Here is a 21,818-nt window from a genome sequence, read left to right as displayed (position 1 = left end):
TAAATCCTGGGCAGTGGAATTGTTTTTGTCTTGTTTTTTATGTGTGCATCGAAAGAATATCTCATTTGATAGTCTCTTGTCCTCGATGTGCACACGATATTTTAATTTCTTTGCGAAAAGTATAAAAATAGGAAAAAACTGTAGATGGCAATAATGCAACAAGTAATGATGTAAGCGGCAAGAAAAGCCTCGAAGAAGAAGCACTTAAACCGGAAGTAAGAGAAGCGGGAAATTGGAAAACGTCAACAAACCTTTGGTTCAGTAGAAGAGGAATAACATTTGTGTCAACATTTGCTTCACGCCGAAGATTTGTCAAAATGCTTAACAAGGCACCAAAACTGAAATATACTATTAAGGCGAAAGCGAAGAGTAACATAAATATGGGACCGGCGTCAGAGGCGATGGTAGGAAACCGTTGATATTAATTCTGACTGTTCGCTTTGTTTGCGGCTAACTTTGCCAAGCTAGCCAACTTAAATAACAAGCGGATTCCTCCCTGTTTTTACAGATTGAACTGCTGACATTGTTGTTCCTGAACAGCCTGGCAGAGGAGGCGAAAGCCAAAGCTTTTGAAGAAAAATCTGCAACGATCAGAGCTCAGCATTTGAGAGCAGTCTCCAAGGTTAGTTCAAAGACAAAAAAATACTTTAAAATGTCATCAAACGTTAAATAGTTGCCTCAAATGGCCTCACGTGTATCTCATGAGAACCAGAAATTACTGACATGCTGCAATTTGAATTGATTTAATGTAACACGTTGAAAAAATCTCTAAAGAGAGCTGCAGCTTAATATTATTACCATCGTTAGTTACGCTGACGCGTATTTACCTAGTTAAATCTGGTAGTACATAACATATCAGTAAATTGTGGAAAAAATGCCTTTAACTGTTCCATGATCTTATGTGATGTCTTCAAATGCTTATTTTGTCCGTTCAACTGTCAAGAACCAGATTCAGTTTACTATAAAGGTAACGGTTCAGTTTACTACATAAAGTGATTTATCGATTATCAGAATTTAATCTTTTCACCTCTACCTCTGATCAACCCTGAGGTCCTTGAGCCACTGTGCTCAAAGATACACTCAATATCCTTCTAAATTAGAGGGTGCAGTAATTAGCAAGTTTCTTATATTGTAATTAGATTGTGATATAGACGAACTAATTAAGACTGTAAAAGTGTTAAAAGAAATTATGGAAAGTGTCAGACTCAACAGAATCAATAACTGCATGTTGTCCACTAGAGCTGCTTAATATATATCAGGATCTCTTCCTCTTTTTCAATTAAAGTCAAACATTTTGTCACTTTACCCATTTATGTATCTAAAAAAGATGATTTTATATTGAGTACATATGTTTAAATTTAATCAAATATAAGGTAAACATTACAGGACTGAAACGTACACATTTACCACATTTAAATACTAGTATTAGGACTGCAAAATTAATCAAAGTCACAGTATGGCCAAGTGCAATATCCAAATCGAAGGAGCTCCAATCTTTTTTTGATAAAGGTAAAATGTGTCACAACATTGAGTGTTGTTGGCACCATAGGCATTGTGGTGAGAGATGCCCGACTACGGATCATATTCTCAGGACGTAATGGAACATGCTTGATGGTACAAGGCCCAACAAAAATCACATCGTCATTTAAAGAAAATATTAATTGAAAAAGAAATGCAAAAACAAAAATACCATTTAAACAACTCGTATGGCAATATCTGCCAAAAATAATTGCAATATGATTTTTTTTGCATATCATCTAGCCCTAGCTAGTATTATATGATATGTTATTGGTGTTGACAATTTTTGATTGAGATGAAGATTTTGTGCTTAGTAATAGTGTTTATATCTTGAGTATTTTGAACAAGAAGTAGATTAACAAAGAGTTTTTTTCCCTTCTTTATAGAAAGTGCTGAAAAAAGCAAGAGGATGAAGACAGTGAAGTGCATCATTGTTGTTTTTATGAACATAATTTTGAATGACAGCAGCAATATGTTTGTTTTTTTATGATATATATATATATATATATACGGTATATATATTTGTTTTCTTATGAAATTTACTTTTCTGTGTTCGTTATTCTTTTCCTTGTGCAAGCAAGTGCTGTTTTTATATTACTGCCATAAATGTTTTTTGTTTATTAAATTCTTCTGAATCTTATAATTAATCTTATAATGTGCCATATTTTATGTGCTACAAATAGTGATTTCTCATATTAACACTATTATGACTGCTGTAACCATCAGCTCGACCTTCACATCAGAAACCCAACATAAAAACCTGTGTTTTCTAGATTGGACTGAACTACTTTTATTAAAGAAATAGAAAAGTAGACTTATTTTTCAATGATATTGAGTGTACAAAGCTTTAAACTCCAAGTTGTGGATGGTTCAGGCTACATTTGTACTTTCAGATCTCTTCACCTCCTGGATCGTTCTATCAGTGTGTGGGCTCACCCTCCTTACAAATTCCTCACTTCTTCACAGTATATAAATTATCCGTTAACTCTGATGCTATCCTGTTCATTCCTTATCACTACTACTCAGGCTGCTTCTCTAGAGATGCGTCGCTGGAGGAATACATGGACTTAATGAACATGTAACCAGCAGCTTGCCTGTTAAAAGATTTTGAGAAGGGACTTGAGGGACACTGGGACATTGTTGCGAGTTCCTTTGATCATGTAAACTGTAACTGGGTACATATGTTGGTGTGGGTTCTGGGAGTCTACCCTGCCCCTCTCCTGTTGTTGTTGTTTTGTTATGCAGTGTTGTCTTTTGATGTCTGTGGATAAGTGTGTTAGCATAAGTATGTTTAAAAAAAAAAAAGCCAAAGGGTTTAAGGTGTGCGAGTGGTGAAAAGGTCAAAGTTAGATTGTTAAATTGCTTGATCATACTGTACGTGCTAAATTTTCTTTTTTTTTTTTCTTCTCCACCAAAACTGTGATAGCAGGTGGTTTCTGGTTGTTTTATAGTGGACTCACCTTTTAATGACCTGTTATGGATTTATCTTTTTGGAGTCTTGGTGAGTATAAAAACAAGTGCTTTAATATGAAAACGCAAAAGGAATGATTTCAGTGCTGGAGTTTGAATTTTAGACAGGTTAATGTGAACATGATTACAGCTACATGTCCATATGCTTATTGGTCAGTATTCATTTTGCGCTCTCAGTCCTTTGCTTGGTGTTCGTTAAATCATTTTATGTTTTCTCTGTTTTTGGAGGTTAAGACATTCCACGGCCTACAATGGTTATTTTCTTCAAGAATCTGATCTGGCACCCCAGCGAGCGTAGCTTTGACATATTTATGTTCCCAGTCAGTTTGAGGGGATGTTACTGGGTTTGTGGAGCCCCTCCCCATTGACCTTTGAACCCCCCTGCACCTCTCTTTCAGCAGTCTCTATCCAGCCATTCTCTGCTTGATTCACATGTTGTTATCACAGAGCCCTGTAACATTTGATAATGCATCTTCATATACTTTCAAATCTCAAGCAAAGAGTTAAAACTGTTTCCTCTCGCATCTCCAGCTGGCCGGCAGTCCTTTCTAGTGACGAGAGAGTTAAACTTCTTCACACTCTCCTGTTGAAGATATGTGCTTTGCTGGCACAGTCTTATCTATAAATCTATTGCGTGTGGATTGATGGATGATATTGTTCTGTAGCAGCTGGCTGCACATCCACAGGCTCCTCTGAGGTGTTGTTTTATCGTCTCTAGGTTTGCTTTTGTTCTTGAGGGATTTGAGAAACACACCCTTCTTCTTCCCTAGCCTTCGCCTTGCCTCGCCTGTCCGGTCCGTGTGTGCTCATGTCTGCGCACCTGTTGACAATCTAATCTAGCCAGCGCAGCCCTGTCCAGCTCCTCTGTCTGGCAGTGCGTCTTTTGTCTCTCTCTCAGATAAATCAACTCCAGTGTAAAATCCCACTGTGAAGCTCCTGCTGATTCCTCTTTTGACATTTTTCCAGACAAGCCAAGAAGTAAGAGAGCATGGCAGTCCATTTTTGCAGAGATGTTATTTTGATAATTTGCTGTTCCTTTCCTAATAAGGAGCACATGGTTTCATGTGTTCAAGTGTGTTGTTGTTTCTGTTCATATTTTTCTGCAAAAATAGAATCATAAAGCCTAAAAACAAAATGACTAGTCATTTAGAAATAAGCTCAAGGAATATCATTAAGTTGGTCTTTTTGCAAATCGGGGGAATTTTTGATGCCATAAGAAATGACAGGATCTGAAAAGATGATGGACCACAGATTCATGAATCGCATAAGAAAACCAGTTCCAAGAAAAGCTCTCTGCATGAAGGGGAACACTGGAGAGTTCAAATGTGTTTTGGAGAAGTGGATGAAGAACCGCAGAGTTCCCAAAACAGGTGATAATACGCACCAGGATGCCAAACAACAAATCCTCTGGAGGACTGAAGCTTTCAACACCTTCTGGTGAATCTGTGGGAATTACCGATCCTTTCTGACACCTACAGTTCTCTAGTTTTGTTTACTCATTCAGAGGTAGTGAAATCCCCCAGTATTTTTGGTTTTCATTTCCTGAACTCATGTCTTAATTGGAAACATGCAGTGCCCATTCTTGGCTTAAGTTTGAAAAGTTTTGGTACATAGGAATTGCAGTTTTTCTACAGTGGATGTTTTTGCTTTTTTTTTTAAAGCTGTTCCATCATTTCATCCGGCCCGTGTGAGAAGACTTTAAAAAGTTGTTGTTGATGTTGTGATGACATGCTTCAAAAAAGTAGTCGTGACTTTTTATTTTAAATAGAACCGAATGAGAAATTTTGTTTTCACAGTCATACACACACCCTCTGTGCCATTACATCTGCCAATTATTTAAAGATGCGACATGACAGGATGAGGGAGGTTTGTGCAGTTAATGTGCTACGCTTACTCACCTCTAAACATGCACAATGAACCCAACCAGCTGTTGTTGTTCTTTGAGGTCTGCGTGCTGACGCTTTGGTGCTTTGCGTATTTTAGTGGACAGCACAAAATGTGTCATTTGAAAAGAAAATTAGTTGGTAAAGTAGTGAACTTTTAATCTCGCATTTCTTTTTGAGAATTTTGATCTACAGTATGTATTATTATGCCATTAAAAAGATTTAAGATCATCTTTAGAGTATGCTTTAACACATGTAAAAGATATGTTGCTTTGAATAATTTGAGTCTAATATTGATTTGGTACAAAAAAAAGTTCCATTACCTTGCTAGAAATTCTTTAAATGACATCTCCCCCATTGAAAATCCAGAAACTCTAAAAATGCAAATATTTGTCATGTCAAAAGTTTCCTGCACAAAATGTCTCTCACATAAAAAGTCTATTCTTTACGTATTTATAGTGGAATCTACAAGTTTTCCCCATCACATTTGTGTAAGTTGCTGATTGGACCAATATTGTCTTCCAGCTGTGACGTCACAAAATCCTGCTCGTACGTTAAACTCAGACTTCAGGTGAGCGCAGAGAAGGTTAAACATCCAAGTGATATAACAATAAGCAAAACACAGTCCTGAGTGGAGAGTGAAGATTGGTTAACCAACAGATACAAAGTACATGGTTTTCAATGAGTCATATCATCATGCAGAAAATGCAGTATTATCAGTCACAGTGTGTGTGTGCTGGTTAAGAGCAAGAGACACTGAATGTGATAATGGATCAGGAGGAGGACCGAGAAAGAAGTGTAACACAGGAAAGGAGGGTGTGAGTGTGTGTGTGTGTGTGTGTGTGTGTGTGTGTGTGTGTGAGTCTGTGGGGAAACAGGCAAGCTCACAGCAGCTTGCCCAAACTTTACATCAGCTCTGAGTCGCGACTGTCATATGATGGTTTCTCTTCTGTTTGCATTCTTCATGGCATTCTGCCGGCTTGAGTGATCTCATGGAATGCACATGGGGATTTTCCTCAAGAAAACATTTCTGCACTCGACTGCTGTCTTACCCAGACTACAGTCTCTACATGGGTCCAGTTGAATGAGTTTTGTGGAGCAATTCACTAGTTTATATTATTTTATTTTTTTAAGTGTACACCAAGGGATTTGGGATGTGATGTGAGGTGTCTTTGCCGATTCAATGTTGTGCTGACGGTGAAGGAAAATGCAGATACCAATATTCATTTGGATTCTGCACTTCATGAATCTTCCAAAAGGCTTAGACAACGCAAAGATCCTGCGACACAGACGTAAGTATTCAAGCATAACTCTTCTCCACTTCGCCAGTACTACTTTGATACGGCTGTTGTGAAATGTGCCTTACTCTTCCCTATTCTTCTTGTAGAAGACAGTAGACAGACACTACATGTGGACATGTGGAGACAATAAGTGTGTTCCTTCAGCTTTCAGGGAACAATGTGGTCACAGATTTCCATTGGTTTTACCCGCTTGCACGCTGCAAATTTCAAACCATGGCTCTGTCTATTGGCTCTGCTCTCATAAACCAAGTCGCCTGTATAATTTTGTTCTGTAGATGGAGCATGGAGTATTTCGCTTGTACAAGCATAGGAAGAATATAAAACTCACTCAGTGTTGTTGTAGTCAGACTCCCACACACACACATACACAATTACTTACTACTTATTTGTCTCTAACCCATATAACAGGTAGTTCTTCAGTGAGCAGACTCTGTCCAGCAGGTTGTGCATCATGCTCGGCCCTGAATGGATGTCTGTCCTGTAAACCTCGCCTCTTCTTCCACCTGGAGCTGGATGGGATAAGGCAGAGGGGCACCTGCCTGTCCTCCTGTCCCCAGGGTCACTACGGCATGCGCTCGCCACAGGTCAACACCTGTACCAGTAGGTACCAAAGAACACATATAGGAGTGGTGGAATAATGTTTAATGTTATTATATTGAGGAAGCTTGAGTGACAAGACTGAATTAAGTAGGTCTGATTTTAATGGAGCAACACTTCGTATAACAATGATAGATGACTTTATTGCTGATTAGCTTGACATTGTATTTAGATGAGCAAACAACTCTTGCTGGTTCACCTTCTTCAGAGCACTGTGTGAAGCTTGAAATACCCTCCGTCTGTGCTAAGGAGAAGGAAAAAAGAGCAACATCTTTTGGTGTCCTGACACTGTGGTCACTCTGCACTGACCGAGGTTCACTCCCATTGCAGGGTGCAAAGAGGACTGCGCTTTCTGCTTCAGTGACAATTTCTGCACTCGTTGTCATCAGGGCCACTTTCTGTTGCGAGGAAAATGTGACAATAGCTGTCCAAATGGGCTGACGGCAAACACAGCACTACGTGAATGCACAGGTGAGACACTGTCAATGCTGCATGTTATTCATGTAGTGCTGTAGCGCATGTGGTGCGCATGTATCCGCTTTCCCATGATCTCAGGAAACTACACTACAGCACATCGAAAAATGTTTGTGTCCCTCTGTCTCAGAGTGCCCTGTGGGCTGTGAGGTGTGTGTGAGGAGGAACGTGTGTGTGAAGTGCAGAGCAGATTTCTACTTCCTCCATGGGCAGTGCCACCCTACTTGCCCAAGTGGATCTGAGCCTGACGTACAGCTCATGCAGTGCATCCCCCAAGGTGAGAGACATTACCTTTCTCTAACGTCCACCATGCATTTCTTCTGTCTTATATTTTTATCTCCTCCCACCAACACGTGTCATATTAATCATCTGCTGTCTCCTCTAGTGCACTGCGAGGTTGGGGAATGGACAGAATGGGGTCCATGTATTCGGAAAAGGAGAATGCAGGCCTACAGGAGGGGAGAGGAGACACGTACCCGACAAGTTCTGCAGCCCCCTAGTGTCTTCGGTGACCCCTGCCCACATGTGGCAGAGTTCAGGAGGTGTGTCATCAAAATGAGACAGAGTCCAAGTAGGTTGTAATGAGTTGACATTTGCTGAACTTTCAGAGACATTTAACTCTAACATTGGCTAGTAATGAAAACGTACAAATTTATTGTAAATTATAAAAATGTAAAAGTAAAAATTGCAATTCAACATAAGGACATATGAACAGCAATCAATGATATGACTGGTGGCCAGCCATGGTAAACTTTTTGTTTTACATACTGATTGCCTTATGTGATTGTTCTTGTTTACAATAAAATTTATTAAGAATAAATGTATTGTCCTTAGCGCCTCATGAAAAAACTGGACAAAATAAACAACCATTACCCAAGTACAGGCCAATAGGTGTTTTCCATGAAGGGCATTTTGGAATTTCAGAGAAAGAATTAGTTATAACTGAATTACATTTAGCTTATTGGGTTTCAGGGTTCTGGCACAGTGCATGCTGACTCACTGTTACACTGTCATGGCTTACTGAGACACTTCAATAGAGCAGAGCCATTGTTCATGTTATTAGTAACACCTGTGTATTTCGTATTGTCCCACAGACCATACAGTAAGAGTATATAGTAAACAAATGACACAGCATATATTAATTACTATATAATGTCAAAGCTTCCCTGTATAACAGAACTTGAGGTATATACCTCTGAATGTAAGCTACTAATTTGAATAGAATTATTTCGGTAATATAGGAAATATGGGTATATGTATACATAAAAAATCAATATAGAAATTGTAAACCTGTAATAATAATATTGATAATATATATATATGTGTGTGTATTTTAGTATATGTTGTATGCTTATAGTCTGGGCACTATGGGAAGAAATGGGTGAAATATACGACGCTTGGCAAGAATGAATGAAAAATTAAGTAATCTAATTCACAGACTTTTATCCACTTTATGACATATACCAGAACACATCTATATACTGGGAGGAAAAGAAAGCTCTGCTTCAGTCTGAAACACTGTCCTTTTTGTAAACGAGTGAAACTTTCTCTTTTCTATTGGGTTCATGAAGCTCTTCTCATGAGTCATATACACACTAGATCTACAGAACATGTCGATTGGCACTGGAAACGATGTGAGGCCGATCCAGGCACATTGAAGTCAGATGGGCTTGGCCAGAGTTGTGCTCCAGAAGCAACGCAGTCATTACTTGGCGTACAAAACTTTGTAACTAAATATAAATGCAGCTTTATAAACATTTTCGTCTGCACTTCTTCAAAGAAAGCTTCTAGAGGCACCATATGCTCAGGTGAGTGTATTAACAGAGAAATGAAATAGCCAGGAAACGCACTGACAGCTAACAGGCTAGCTACATATGCTATGTAGCTGTCAAGTTAACGTTAGACCAACGTTAGATGAATGCTCGACCTTAACTGTGAAGTATATTGGCTACAGTGTTACTTCACATCAAACAGACCAGCTACTAACATCACTGTTAGGAATATAAACTTTGTTAAGATAACAGCTAGTTCAGCTAGCAAATTGCCAAGTTAGCTAGCGTTAGCTTAGCAGTAACCTAGTTGCGTGGGTAACATTAACTGTCAAACAGAGGGGGGGCCTTTGTGATGCTGTTTGTTTGTTTCAGATACTTAATCCTGACATACGAGAGTAATTTGTAATATTTATTTCATTGGCGCTAATCGATATTAGCAGAAAACAACTTTGTGCGGTGTGTGTGTACGAGGGCGTTTCCAAAACTGTCAACAGAGTAATGCATGGCAAGTGGGAACAACACCAAAAGCATTTTCGTGTTATAGACAGCGAGACAGTAAATTAATGCAAGTACACATCTATCTAATACAGCACATACATGTTGCCAGCCAGGTCAGTTGTAACAGTACTGTGTTTCTCTCTGCAGCATGGCAGGCTGTGGAGAAGTGGACTGTTCAGTGATTGCCCTGGCTCCCTCCAAGCTGATGGAGGAAGTAGGAGATACTTGTGCCACAGACTCCTCCAGCCCCACCACCACCCCAGAGTGTGCCATCTGCCTGCAGATCTGCGTCCACCCAGTACGTCTCCCATGTTGCCATGTCTTCTGTTTCCTGTGTGTGAAAGGTGCCTCCTGGCACAGCAAGCGTTGTGCTCTTTGCCGACAAGAGGTCCCAGAGGACTTCCTTGAGCGGCCAGTTCTCCTCTCACTTGAAGAACTGAAGGCAGCAGCTGCAGGGGTGAACCGAAGTGGAGGGACAGGGGGCGGTTCCCGTGGAGACTATGCATGGTACTATGAGGGGCACAACGGCTGGTGGCAGTATGATGAAAGGACCAGTCGTGAGCTGGAGGAGGCCTTTGCCAAGGGCAGAAAGAGCACAGAGATGCTGATTGCAGGATTTCTTTATGTGGCAGACCTGGAGAACTTAGTGCAGTATCGCCGGAATGAGCACGGCCGCAGGCGCAAGATAAAGCGGGACGCTGTAGATATCCCCAAGAAGGGAGTGGCGGGGCTGAGGTTAGATCCTGAACCTGCACCAACCCCTGCTTTACCAGTTGTCACCCCAGCTGCAACAGAACGTGTCAGCTCAGCCGATGGATCGGACACTGCAGGCCAATCACAGTCTTCATCATTTGGGATTTTGTCTCTTCCCCCTGTTAGACCTCCAACACTCCTGGGGCACCATCTCACCAATCCTTTGTCTCCCTCACCCTCAACCCTTGAAGAGTCTCTCTCCCAGCTGCTAATCAGCCAGCCAGAGGGGGAAGAGGTGGAAGGAGACAATGAGCTCCAGATTTATGAGTATGCATCTGGCAACAGTGAGAGTGAGGAGGAAAATGAGAGTGAGAGAGGGAGAGCAGAATCGATGCCACAGAGAAGACATAGACCAAGACTACTAAGAGAGAGTCAGCCGACCAGAATGCCTCCGAGGGGCAGGCCCTCCAACTCTGCACTCAGTCTCCGCTCACGTAGTCCCGATGGACAGTGCACTGTGACAGAAGTGTGACTGCAAATGGACATTGGTATCTGTCCTCTAGATGACAGATGTTAACTCTTATCAGTTCAGCAAAAAAGTGTGAAAACTAGTATGCATCTTTTAAAGGTCCCTTGAAACTAAAAATGTAGAAATACCAAAAACTGTCAAAAAATTACAATATTCTAGCCATTTCAAAGGACCTTTAAAATGTCTTTGTGCTTTTTCTCAAAGACTAGTTTCAGCCATCAAATAGTAGTCATGCATCACTCTCAGCAACAGCCTTCTTCCAGGCTAAAAGAAATGTGACAAACTGTAGCAAAATATTAAACAATGTTGTCGAAAAACAACCATCTGTCACTGCCTTTACATCAATTTGTGACAGCGCAATACAACGTCTTTGAAATTCAAACTAATCCCTCTTTGTTCTCTAATCTTTCGAACTCATTGTTAATTTTAATTTTTTTCCCTGAAGTGATGATATAAAAATCAAGCTTAAATGTAGCACCTTATGTACCCGTTACAGATGGTTAAAGCTGCTTTTCCTGCTTTGCTGATAGGTTTTTTGAAGTAATTAAGTTTTAATCAGGACCTAATTATTAAGTATTTAAACTGAAGTTTGTGTGTGTGTGTGTGTGTGTTTTCTTTTATTTTCTTTGTTTTTCTTTGTTTTAGTGTGAAAGTTTTGTTTTAGTAATGATGTGTGTTTGTGTTGTTGTGAGCGGTGTTGGGTGCTGAAAACATACTGGCAGAACCACTGGAAAGTATGAGGCTATATATGTAGAGAGACATTTGGATTTCTATTTCTTGTCATAGTACTCTGGATAGGGCTACTATTGAAGCACTGGCATTGACATGTACTTGGACGAGCTTTGAGCTCCTCTCATGCTGTTTTTTTCTCCTTTTGCTCCAGCTGCTATTTTAACTGTCAACTTTTCATAGTTGGTATCTTACTGTCTAAATTACCTAAAACTGTCTGTGTGTGGTGTAACCCCTGTGGTGTTTTCGTCAAATTATTAAAGTGTTTATGTATGATTTAACATCACATGTTGGCCGATTTTCTTATAATACATAGAGGTCTGTATTACTGAATTATGGGGAGAGAAGTGGGCTGAAAACGGAGGTGGCACTGATCCACAAGCCTATTTGCAATGTATGTCCAGACTTTAGTCTAAAGGCAGTGTAACTTAAGAGTCCACAGGATGGCGCTGTTGCACAAATTAAGTAGCCCTTTACCCCACCTGTTGTTTAGGACCATTTGAGAACCTCCAGAGAGGTTGAGCAGATGTGAAAACCTCCCAAACAGAGACTGATAACTCAAGTCAAAACAAACAGGCTGTTGTGGTTCTAACAGTTAGATATTGTGTTCACAGTGCATAACCATACATTTCAGCTGAAGTTAGATAAGAAGGGAATTGCTGAAATTAAATGCAAACCCTAATGCCAAAATGTAAAATTATTTATTTAATAATTACCTGCAAAGTTGTTTTCCTGAGACATGATGGGAGATGAATGATAGTTTGAAACCTGAGCTAAACTTTATGTTGTGTGTTTTACAATAATCCTGGATGTACCACCAGTTGATTTGTTAATATATTGGGTATGGCAGGTACTGGATATAAAACATCAGAAACTTAGGCTGAGGGCCAGTGTCTCCTTTTTATTATACACAAATTTGTTTCAACAAACCACATAATGTAGTTTTGTAATTCTCTACAGAGAAATCAGTTACTTTTCTAAACTAATTTATCTTCTGACAACAACAATTTTTTCAGCCTTGTGGTTTTGCTCTTGTCTCATAGTACTGTGAGGGACTGTGGGGCCCTGACTACTCGCCACACAGTGACTGATGCAGATTATAGTATACATTTCTGAATGTACAGGTTTGTTTCTGGTTTGTGCAATGATTAGATGTTGCCAAAAACAAGACCCCTGCCACCAATGAAGCTGAGCTGCAGCATTTGCCAACTGAAGAAAACCACAGGCTCATTGTGTTCAATCCGACTGTGATTTGAATGAGAAACAAGGTTTAATGGGCCAGGCTTTGGCTGGTGTCTTTTCAGAGCTTCTGCAGAACTGTGTAAAACTGAAACTTCAATGATGATGTTGCCCAAATGTAGACTGGCAAAAAATGTGCTTCTGCTTTTGGATACTTTGGGTATAATTTACAACTATAAAATGTTCTTAGCCGCCTCCATAAACACCACAACCGTCATTGCTACTCATTTAAATTCATGTCTTGTCCTCATGATAGGGCTTCGTCAACAAAGCCATGGTGACGGTATCCATTCAGTTCAAATGTATTGTATATGTCTTCCATTTCTTGAGAGATCATTCATTTCAGTGTTCACATTTCATTTCTTTTATCGGAGTAAAAAATGGGGATAAGCAGCAAATGAAATAACTTTTGCTTTTAATTTCAGAGTGCAAACACGAGTGCGATATTACAAAGGGTGTATTTAATTTTACTGTGAAAAACTCTGCTGGGATCCCAGTTAACACTTCACACTTGGTTGTCCTAATTAATAGTAATTAGGTAACCAACAAATATTCTGCATGTGTTACTTGTTGCTACCATTAGAGAGCCACATGGGCAGACATTTGTGGAAATTATATGGAGTCTGGAAATTTCTATGGTTCTCCTAATTTGACCCATAGTGTGTATCAGACCTTCACTAAGCTGTTGTATGTGACACCCACATGAACAATTATGCCGGGGTGTTTCACAGCTTCCAGTGTTAGAAAATCATTTTACTGGGTGCTCATGAGTAATTGAATAAAGGACCCTGAATGTTTGTACAAAATGTCATAGCAACCCAATGGTTGTTGAGACATTTCAGTCCAGACCAAAGTGGTGGACTGACCTACAGGCTGTCCTTAGTGAAAAAAAAACAAAACAAAAGTCAACATTAACGTTCAATCGTTTTTATACCATCCGGGGAAAATCAAATTAATGCAATAATGGTGATATATACACGATATCGATGAAACAAACCTCCAGACCTGGTTTATGGCTGTTTATTGGCGATCAAGCTGACATGGTTCATCATTGCAATGGTGGTATGAAATTCAGCAGTAGTACTTGCATGCTGGATTGTATACAGATACATCAGGAACATGTTATATATTGTGTAGATTGTGGCTTTAGATGGTGTGCTATAAGACCCTGAGAGACAGATTTATGTCATGGAAACACAGTCTGTATTTAGATTGAAAATGTATATAGCAGCATCTGGTGGGGGGCATACAGAGACATGAGACATGTGCCAGTGTGAAGGACAACAACAGTGTACAAAGATACTGCAGAGTAGATGATGTTGACAAAGGAACAATGACATTGTTTATGAGTTAAAACTGGAAAGAACTGTATGTGTGCGTGCGTGCGTGCGTGTGTCTCTCTCTCTGTGTGCATGATAAGAGGTCATGACAACTTGTGGTCTGGGCATCCAATATATGATACGGCCAGACATAGTTTCCCTGCAGACAGACAGACAGGAGACAACACTTCTATATGTTTTGAGACACATAGCTGCACTTTAACTCCCTCATACATGCTATCATATCCTGGTCAAATGCCTTCTGTAGCCTAACTCTTCACACTACAGAAAATACACATGCTGTCTCCAATCCCTCCACAAATAGTCCCGTCATACCCACATCTCTCGCCACCCCGAGGCCCACAGAAGAGCATTGTTCTTGTGTGGATTATTTATGACCTTGTTTTTGTTGAGCAAGGTTGACTGGTGGTGTCCATCAAGTATATGTGTTCTTGTAAAACTGCTGTTTTGAAATCTCAAAAGGTTTATTGTGTAAGAAAATAAAAATGTGCATGCTAGTATTGATAGTTGTTGCCCCTTGTCTGACATATACATACAGTATCTGTGTAGGTGTAATATTGCCATTGTTATATTGTTACAAACACTATTAGTTTTTGGGTTCTATTGTGCAGCTGCACATGTTGTGTTTACACATTTATGTACAGTATGTCATCAGTATTTCAAAGCATAATGATGAGATTCACAGACAGGGTATCTCACTCATACAGGAGCCAGGAGTGACCTCACTCCTACTATAACCATCATCGACCTAACACCATTAGAGCCTATCGAGTGACACACCTCGCTAAGCACGGTGCTACTGAGCCATTTATAACAGCGTGATGCGTCACGTCATTACTATGATGACTTCTGAAATCATAAAGTTTATATTCTGGGTGTTCTCCATTTCTAAATACAGTACCATATGATTGCACATTGTCTGTTTTTGGTTTGTGTTCGGTCATTTTTGCTCTTAAAAACTGAAATGTAAGATGTGGAAAAGGAAGAGTACCCTAAGAGGCCTTTTATTACTGAGTTAACAGTGTTCTTTTATACAAGGACAATAATGTTCTGCAGGAATCTGAGTGCTGTCTGGCCTATAAGTGTCAGATTTGTCAGTGGCTCAGTCATGCTGCAAACGTCATTTTCCACTGAACTAGTGAGTTAGTGTAATTTTGCTATTACAATATTCAAATGATGTGTTTCATCATGCTGTGTCTATTTGAAGAAAGGGAGGCTATAAATGCATGCACCTTGTCATGTACAATATTATGGGTATGATATATAGTTACCCAAATGTAATTCTGTAGGTGGAATGATGGATTTATGACTGGTGATGAGACGACTATGAGACTATAAAATGGATACGGAAAAAAGTAACAGCAAAATTAGATTGAGAGTTATATTGTTGTCTGGAGCCCTGCAGGAGTACTCACGTATGCCTGTATTCATCTGTATCAAGATCTGAATATTAATATTTATAAAAGTCAAAAATAATAACTTAAGTACAAATCTGATTTTGCAAAAGAGTACTTTGACTCTTTAATGATGTGATCCAAACTTGCTTGCAGAACTACAATATTCCTCTTGAAGGTAATATTCATTGCAGGGCTGTACATTAGACTGCATTACTTTTAGCCAAGTGTAGCTACCTGGCATTAAACTGAGTAGTGTAGTGTAGATGAGTGATGGACTTCTTTTATGGTAAGTGGGCTTCAGTGATTCCAACAACATAATCATGCTCATTGTCACCTCAGATCAACGTAGAAAACCCAGCAGGATCCTTAAGTCAGTCACATCACTGATATTTCAGAAGATTTGTTAACCAATCGCACATATTAGAAGGGTGGAACCATCCCTCTTAGCTCAGGACCTTATTCCACTCAGTTAGTCCCTCCTGTAGATTGAAGACGCTCGAGCATCATCTGTGTGTTTTTGTGCGTGCTGTTCCTCAAGTCTGCCACAGTGAAAGAAACCCAGTGACTGCAGCTTCACTTTACCTTTTATCTTGAATCTTTTATATCTGGTCTGCCTCATTCTTGTCCAGACAATGACTCAGCATTGAATACAGATAGATGTGTGTTTGTGCTTCTTTGACCATTGAAAGCAAATGTGTGTGTGTAACATGGTTCGTGGCTACTCTGAAGTGAATGTCTGGCATTTTAGCCACACTAGCAGTGCTACTGTTAATTATTCCTCTGGTTGACCTCTTTGTTCCAGACTGAAAAGTCTCAACAACTAATGGCATAGCATTCATAGCACCCGGAGGATGAATTGCAATAACATGACTTTTCATTCAGCCCCATCATCAGGTCAAGATTTCACTTTGTCCAATACTTTGGTTTGACGTTCGGCCTCGGCTTAGTGTTCAATGCTAATTAGCAAATGTGAGCATGCTAATGCACTAAACTAAGATAGTGAACATGGTAAACATTACCTGCTAAAATTCAGCTTGTTTGCACTGTCATTGTGAACCTGTTAGCATGCTGATATTAGCATCGTTGCCTCACAGAGCTGCTGGTGTGGCTCTCGCCTCTTTTAGTCTTGAATGCAGTTTATTCCTCTGATCATGTGTGAATGGGCCACAAGCCAAACGGTAGGCCACATAGTCGCTCCCAGCTGACCACTCCACTGAATCCAAATTAAAATTGGTCATTCGTCACAAGATAAATAGACCACTATAGTCACCTCTGCCGGGCAACACCAGCTAATCCCACGAGAGCACTCCTCTCTTGTTTTGAAAGGCAAGCCTCACGGGTTGTCTTTCAAAGGGGAGATATTTGGGCCCCATTCTATTTTAATGGAGAGGTCTGAAATTCTCAAGAACCCTTTAGGGCCCTCCTGGCTGTCCTTGATGGTCCCATGTCTTGTACTGCAACACTCATCATCAGGCATTTGAGATGGCCGTTTCAACGGACGGACGCAGACACACTGACAGTTCGGACAGGTGGACGAAGACAGAGCTAGCTGGATCGTGACATTACCTCTGGTCCAGCAGATGGGACGTTTTGTACTTTATAGATAAAGTGGGTGAAAAATGGAAGTGTAGAGTGGTGGGATTTAAAATTACACCTCCGGTCTAACAGGGTTGACCCCTGAATTCATAATTTAAGCCGTCAACACTCCCAGGAGATGAGCAATAGCTTATCCATGTTGTGCACATTATTGATACTGGTGTTTAAGAGAAGTAAGATCAGCAAGTACTGGGCAACTATGTGAATTTAACAGGAATTTAACTTTCTTATATATCTTATTTAATATCTTATATAACTTAGGTTTTATTTGATGTCTTAATTCTGTGAGACGCAAAAAGACAGGATTCGATTGTCATAGTGTCTGATGTGCCTTAAATTGTTCTCTGTCTGCATCAAAGTTGAGCCCTAAGTGTCTGAAAGTACAAAAAGTATATTCAACACCAAAAGACCATCACAAGACTGCAAAGCAGGTGTCCATCTCCCCAGCTTGTTTATGAAACTATGTGCTCACATGTCTGCTGCAGGTGGATGCCAACAGGGGGACATCCTTTTAAAGAAGAAGAAAAATGCAAACACTGTAGAACTTGAAAGTGCACTAAAATGCATGTTGTTTGAGACATGCAAATATCTTTGGTCTGTTAAGATTTAACAAGAGAAAACGTAATATATAATGCAAAGAGAAGGACCGGAGAACCCTGTAAAACAGCTCAGTTTCAGGTCGTCTGGTCCCCCTTTATGTTTAACCTCTTCAGCAGGGTGGTCCTGTCACTCTTCCATTCACATTTTTCTGAGAAACACACACACACACACACACACACTCACATACACACTCATACAAACTCATACAAGTGGCTGTTAACCATCTATTTTGAGTCTGTCGCAGTAGCAACTGACACATGCTGAAGATTTCAGTGAGGACCCCCGAAGCCCAGATCCAATGAATGAGAGACTTGTCAGGGCAGAGATGCAGCTCAGGGGCAGAGGGCACAGGATGGGACAGGTGTGTGGGCGAGAAGAGGCAGGAAGGAGTGTGAGATTCACACGTGCCTCAGACAGCCAAGACGACATTATGTCAGCAACCAGAGGCTCATTCAGACACATGTAAAACTCATAATCACGCATGTATAGAAGATACAGTATATCCAGCATGAAGTCTGCCTAGCAACTAGGGCAGACAGTCTGTCTCCATCAGTGAACTTTCAATTTTCAGAGCTAAATAAACCCAGCTAAATCATATATCCACATGCAATAATATCACACATGACGAAATATGTTGATGTATTTAATATTGATGAGAGAATATTCGTATCTCATCAAAGAATCAAAAAATGCCACATAACATATTCAAACACTTATGTTTTCATTTACTAAACACATAGATCATCATGTTTCTCCCATGCCATTTCATCACAGTGATAATTACCTGCAGGCCTTTGTGATGTTATATAAAAAGTTAGAATAAAATTCATGGTAATTTTTGGAAAAATTGCAATAAAAACACACATAGCTACAGAAGCCCAAAAAGGACATGTCTGCAAAAATTAGTTTTGTAATGTTACCTTGAGATCACAAGTTGATTATCTCAGTATCGTACAATTACAGAGTCGTTTTCTCATGGTAATGGGTAAAATTTCTTGTCATGCTGTGGAAACTACTGGGTATTTTCCTGAATTCTCAAAATTTGTTAACTCAAATGAGATATTTTCATTGTGTCAGCAGTGGCCCTTATTCAGTCTAAATTTAAATTTATAACATTAATTCAGCATACACCAACGGATGCAAGTAATGGTTTTAAATCATGTTGCTGTGACCTAATTTTGAACATTTTATCAACAGCTTTACAAGAGACTTCTGTTAAATTTCAATACAATACAGCAAAATAAACATGCCTGTTACTTAATTCTTAATGCGTGATTAAACCAAATCTGCATCTCCCATAGTGACAGTTTTCACAGCGGACATTTTAACTTGTCACTGTAGAGGTGTATCTAAAAACTTTAATAGTGACTCTCTTCCATTAAGTGCCCCATTCATGCCATATTGTTCAAATGGTAACCACAAGCAGTTACATATTTGCTTTTCCTGCTGTGTCAAAAAATCTGCTGTGCATAATCACAGCATCGATACCCCAGCGCCTCCTGCCATACAATACCTACACTTGCATTCAGCTAATATGATCTAAAATCAGGCACATGTTGCACTTTGGTTTCTGTAAAATAAACATGAATAAGTTATTTTTGTCTAAGCAGAGGGGAGGTCAGATTTAAATGTTGAACATCACTCTCATTGGTTGAAGTCTTTGCTGACTTTATGGGAAACGCATGCATGTGGGTATGCCGGGGCTAGTCCCAGGATGGCAGCACACTGTCGTGCACATGATACACACACACATGCACACACATGCTTATGTACACACTATAGTAACACACTCAAAAGGGCAGATCAGCAGCCTTAGCATGATATGATAAAAGCCATGTGAACTCATGCAGCTTGTACCCAGATGTGATAAATAAGGCTACAGCAGTACATACAGATGTTGGGTCATCTAGGATGTGTATGTGTGTGCATACTTGTGCAGAAGAATTCATTAAAGCAAAGGCACACAAAAGCATATAATGAAAGTTGTGTAACTCAGTAGAAACACTCCTAGAAGTCTTCCATGCTGTGATGCAAAACTATTTTTTGATGGGTGTCACCTCCTCTGGGGCTGGAGTGGCCTGCTGACGTCAGGGGAGCCATGACTACAGTTCAGCTGTCTGTTCGTGTGTTCCCTTTCTTTCTGTCTCAGTCATCTGTGTGTCTCTGCTCTCATGAATAGCCTGTCCAGCGGAGAACATGCTGTGCCAAGCTCTGCCATGCTGTGTCTGTCAGCTAGGAGTGTCCTCAGTCAAGCAGGGAAGTAACGTGGGACACACACACACACCAAAGAATGTATCTTTTTTTATACTTTATACAGTAGATCTCCTGTGGAACAGATCATACAGGAGGCAGCTGTGCAAGAGTTAGCAGAGGGCCTGATGAGGAAAGAGGAGTGATGGCCAACAGTATGCCTTGTTAAAATATCCTCATGCAGCCCAAGGAGATGCCAATCTGTAAGACGGGCTCTCATTTACACACACAAGCAGTGAGTAGAGACAGTAGGAGGCAAGAAGAGATAGAAAAAAATGGGGTTGCATATAGAGAAAAGAACAGTCTTGCAATCAAGTCTGAGTAGGAGTAAAAATGAAATAATTACACTTTGACACAAAAATAAAAAAGTTTAAGACACTGGATAGAGGTGATGGGAGGACAAAGGTCCATCCTTGAGCAACCAACTTAAATCCCCAATCCCCTTTCATTTGATATAACATATTTGATGATTGATTGGGAGACAGCAATAGCCATGAGCAAGATAAAGAAACAGAGCTAGAGAGACAGAGAGAAGACCCCCCCCCCCTTTTTTTTTTTATTTATACCCCCAAAGACAGCGGGCTAAGATTTCTGGCACCAAAACATACGTCACGCTTGCTATTTCTGTCTGAGGTGCAACATAGCACTGAGAGGTTGGGTGACAGGGATGAGGCATTATGGGGCCAAGGGACTTCCGCACACCCACCCAGTCTTTACATGACTTCACATCACAATTTAACTACCTCTGCCAGGACAGGGAGCGAGAGAGAGAGAGTGTGTGTGTGTGTGTATATGTGCGGCAGTGTGTGGACATGTGCACAGAAAATTGTTACTTGGTGAGGAAACTGCAAGCTATGTTTGCTGGTATAAGTGAAATTTTGTTCTTTGTGTTTGTGTGTGTGTGTGTTTCCTCACCCTCCACAGAGGCAGAGGTGTCAGGGAAGCCAGAGGTTGTCGGTGCAATCTTATGAGGCGAGAAACACAGAGCGTGCAAACTGATTCCCCCACAATCCCTCTGTCTGTGCTGCACGCTGGACATCCTGAACATAACTGCTCCTGGACCAACACTGTGCAGTCCAGTGTCACTTCACAGCATATTAAGTATGACAAAAATCAAGGTGCCACATATTTTATCACGCAGGTCCTCAGGTGTTTGCACCAGCTCATGTGTTAAAGTTGGTGGACAGTTCACTCATTTGCAACGCCAACTAACGCTACTTAAGCTGCCGCTGCACTGGCATGCAGGGAGCAGCTGGTATCAGATATCCATAAGTATGAGATGCAGTAAATCATTAACACCCTGAAACATGAGCCGTCGTTAATGGAAAAGAACAATGCAACGCTGCAATAGAGAGAGACAGAGTCTTCATGTCAAAGCACTGTCATATTTATTAACAAGAAAAAAATACATTAAAGGCATATCATAGTCATTTGTCACAGCTGTTATTTGAACATCTTAAATATATTACTTTAACAATATGATACAGTAAAACACACTGTTGTTGACAGTTAGCAGGTTGCTGCTGGGAGCACAGTTGCAACTTAATCCACTCCCACTGGTGGCCAAGTTGAATTTGATTCAACATGGCAACTGTGAGGATTAAACACATGAGCATGCACCCTCAAACTACGGCTGCATGCTAAATCTCTTTATACAGAAAACACCTGAAATTCAATACAAAAAAGAGGGAAGTGTTAAGGGGGGTTGGGACAACAACAAAGCAAAATGTTGATGTGTTGGCAAATGTCGGGCACAGAAGAAGCAGAAAGCCACAGCAACACTGGAGAATGTCGTAGATGTTTTGTTTTTTTTGTTTTGTTTTATTATCCTCAACATGGCATTGTGATGAAATGAAGCATTTCTCAGCAACTCTCTTAAAACACTTTACCAGAACAGTCCTTACTATTTACACAGAGAGAGGGTGGGAGGGT

General features: G+C 40.2%; 3 protein-coding genes across 4 annotated transcripts; all 3 read left to right on the top strand.

The window, feature by feature from the left end:
- Positions 1-227: 227 nt before the first annotated feature.
- On the top strand, positions 228-3,132 carry cenpw (centromere protein W). Its single transcript, XM_087169609.1, has 3 exons — positions 228-404; positions 509-622; positions 1,905-3,132. Exons 1-3 carry the CDS (start codon positions 318-320, stop codon positions 1,929-1,931), a joined length of 228 nt encoding a protein of 75 aa, XP_087025735.1. The 5' UTR covers positions 228-317; the 3' UTR covers positions 1,932-3,132.
- Positions 3,133-5,744: 2,612 nt separating this feature from the next.
- LOC111672782 (R-spondin-3-like) lies at positions 5,745-8,063 on the top strand. Of its 2 annotated transcripts, XM_023430350.2 has the most exons (5): positions 5,745-6,163; positions 6,581-6,772; positions 7,100-7,240; positions 7,374-7,520; positions 7,629-8,063. In XM_023430350.2, the coding sequence occupies exons 1-5, from the start codon at positions 6,079-6,081 to the stop codon at positions 7,823-7,825; spliced, it is 762 nt and encodes a 253-aa protein (XP_023286118.1). In that variant the 5' UTR covers positions 5,745-6,078; the 3' UTR covers positions 7,826-8,063. The 2 variants fall into 2 exon arrangements, with proteins under 2 accessions (XP_023286118.1, XP_087036509.1); XM_087180383.1 differs by lacking the exon at positions 5,745-6,163 and having other exon boundaries at positions 6,418-6,772.
- An 828-nt stretch (positions 8,064-8,891) lies between these two features.
- LOC111672509 (E3 ubiquitin-protein ligase rnf146-like) lies at positions 8,892-11,745 on the top strand. Its single transcript, XM_023429943.2, has 2 exons — positions 8,892-9,051; positions 9,661-11,745. The coding sequence occupies exons 1-2, from the start codon at positions 9,044-9,046 to the stop codon at positions 10,736-10,738; spliced, it is 1,086 nt and encodes a 361-aa protein (XP_023285711.1). The 5' UTR covers positions 8,892-9,043; the 3' UTR covers positions 10,739-11,745.
- Positions 11,746-21,818: the final 10,073 nt, after the last annotated feature.

Source organism: Seriola lalandi, unplaced genomic scaffold (genome assembly GCF_002814215.2).
Source record: "Seriola lalandi dorsalis isolate HSWRI2012SDOR001 ecotype SW California unplaced genomic scaffold, Sedor1 jcf7180002054901, whole genome shotgun sequence".
In the NCBI taxonomy this organism is placed as follows: domain Eukaryota; kingdom Metazoa; phylum Chordata; class Actinopteri; order Carangiformes; family Carangidae; genus Seriola; species Seriola lalandi.
The sequence above is the reverse complement of the archived record's forward strand: the minus strand, read 5'-3'. Positions and strand labels throughout refer to the sequence as shown.

Bases quoted from the DNA above. Each gene is read 5' to 3' on its own strand.
- cenpw (XM_087169609.1), top strand. From the start codon at position 318: ATGCTTAACAAGGCACCAAAACTGAAATATACTATTAAGGCGAAAGCG. The intron at 405-508 runs GTAGGAAACCGT...CTGTTTTTACAG, and splicing joins GACCGGCGTCAGAGGCGATG to ATTGAACTGCTGACATTGTT. The intron at 623-1,904 runs GTTAGTTCAAAG...CCTTCTTTATAG, and splicing joins ATTTGAGAGCAGTCTCCAAG to AAAGTGCTGAAAAAAGCAAG.
- LOC111672782 (XM_087180383.1), top strand. From the start codon at position 6,448: ATGGAGCATGGAGTATTTCGCTTGTACAAGCATAGGAAGAATATAAAA. The intron at 7,241-7,373 runs GTGAGACACTGT...CCTCTGTCTCAG, and splicing joins AGCACTACGTGAATGCACAG to AGTGCCCTGTGGGCTGTGAG. The intron at 7,521-7,628 runs GTGAGAGACATT...TGTCTCCTCTAG, and splicing joins CATGCAGTGCATCCCCCAAG to TGCACTGCGAGGTTGGGGAA.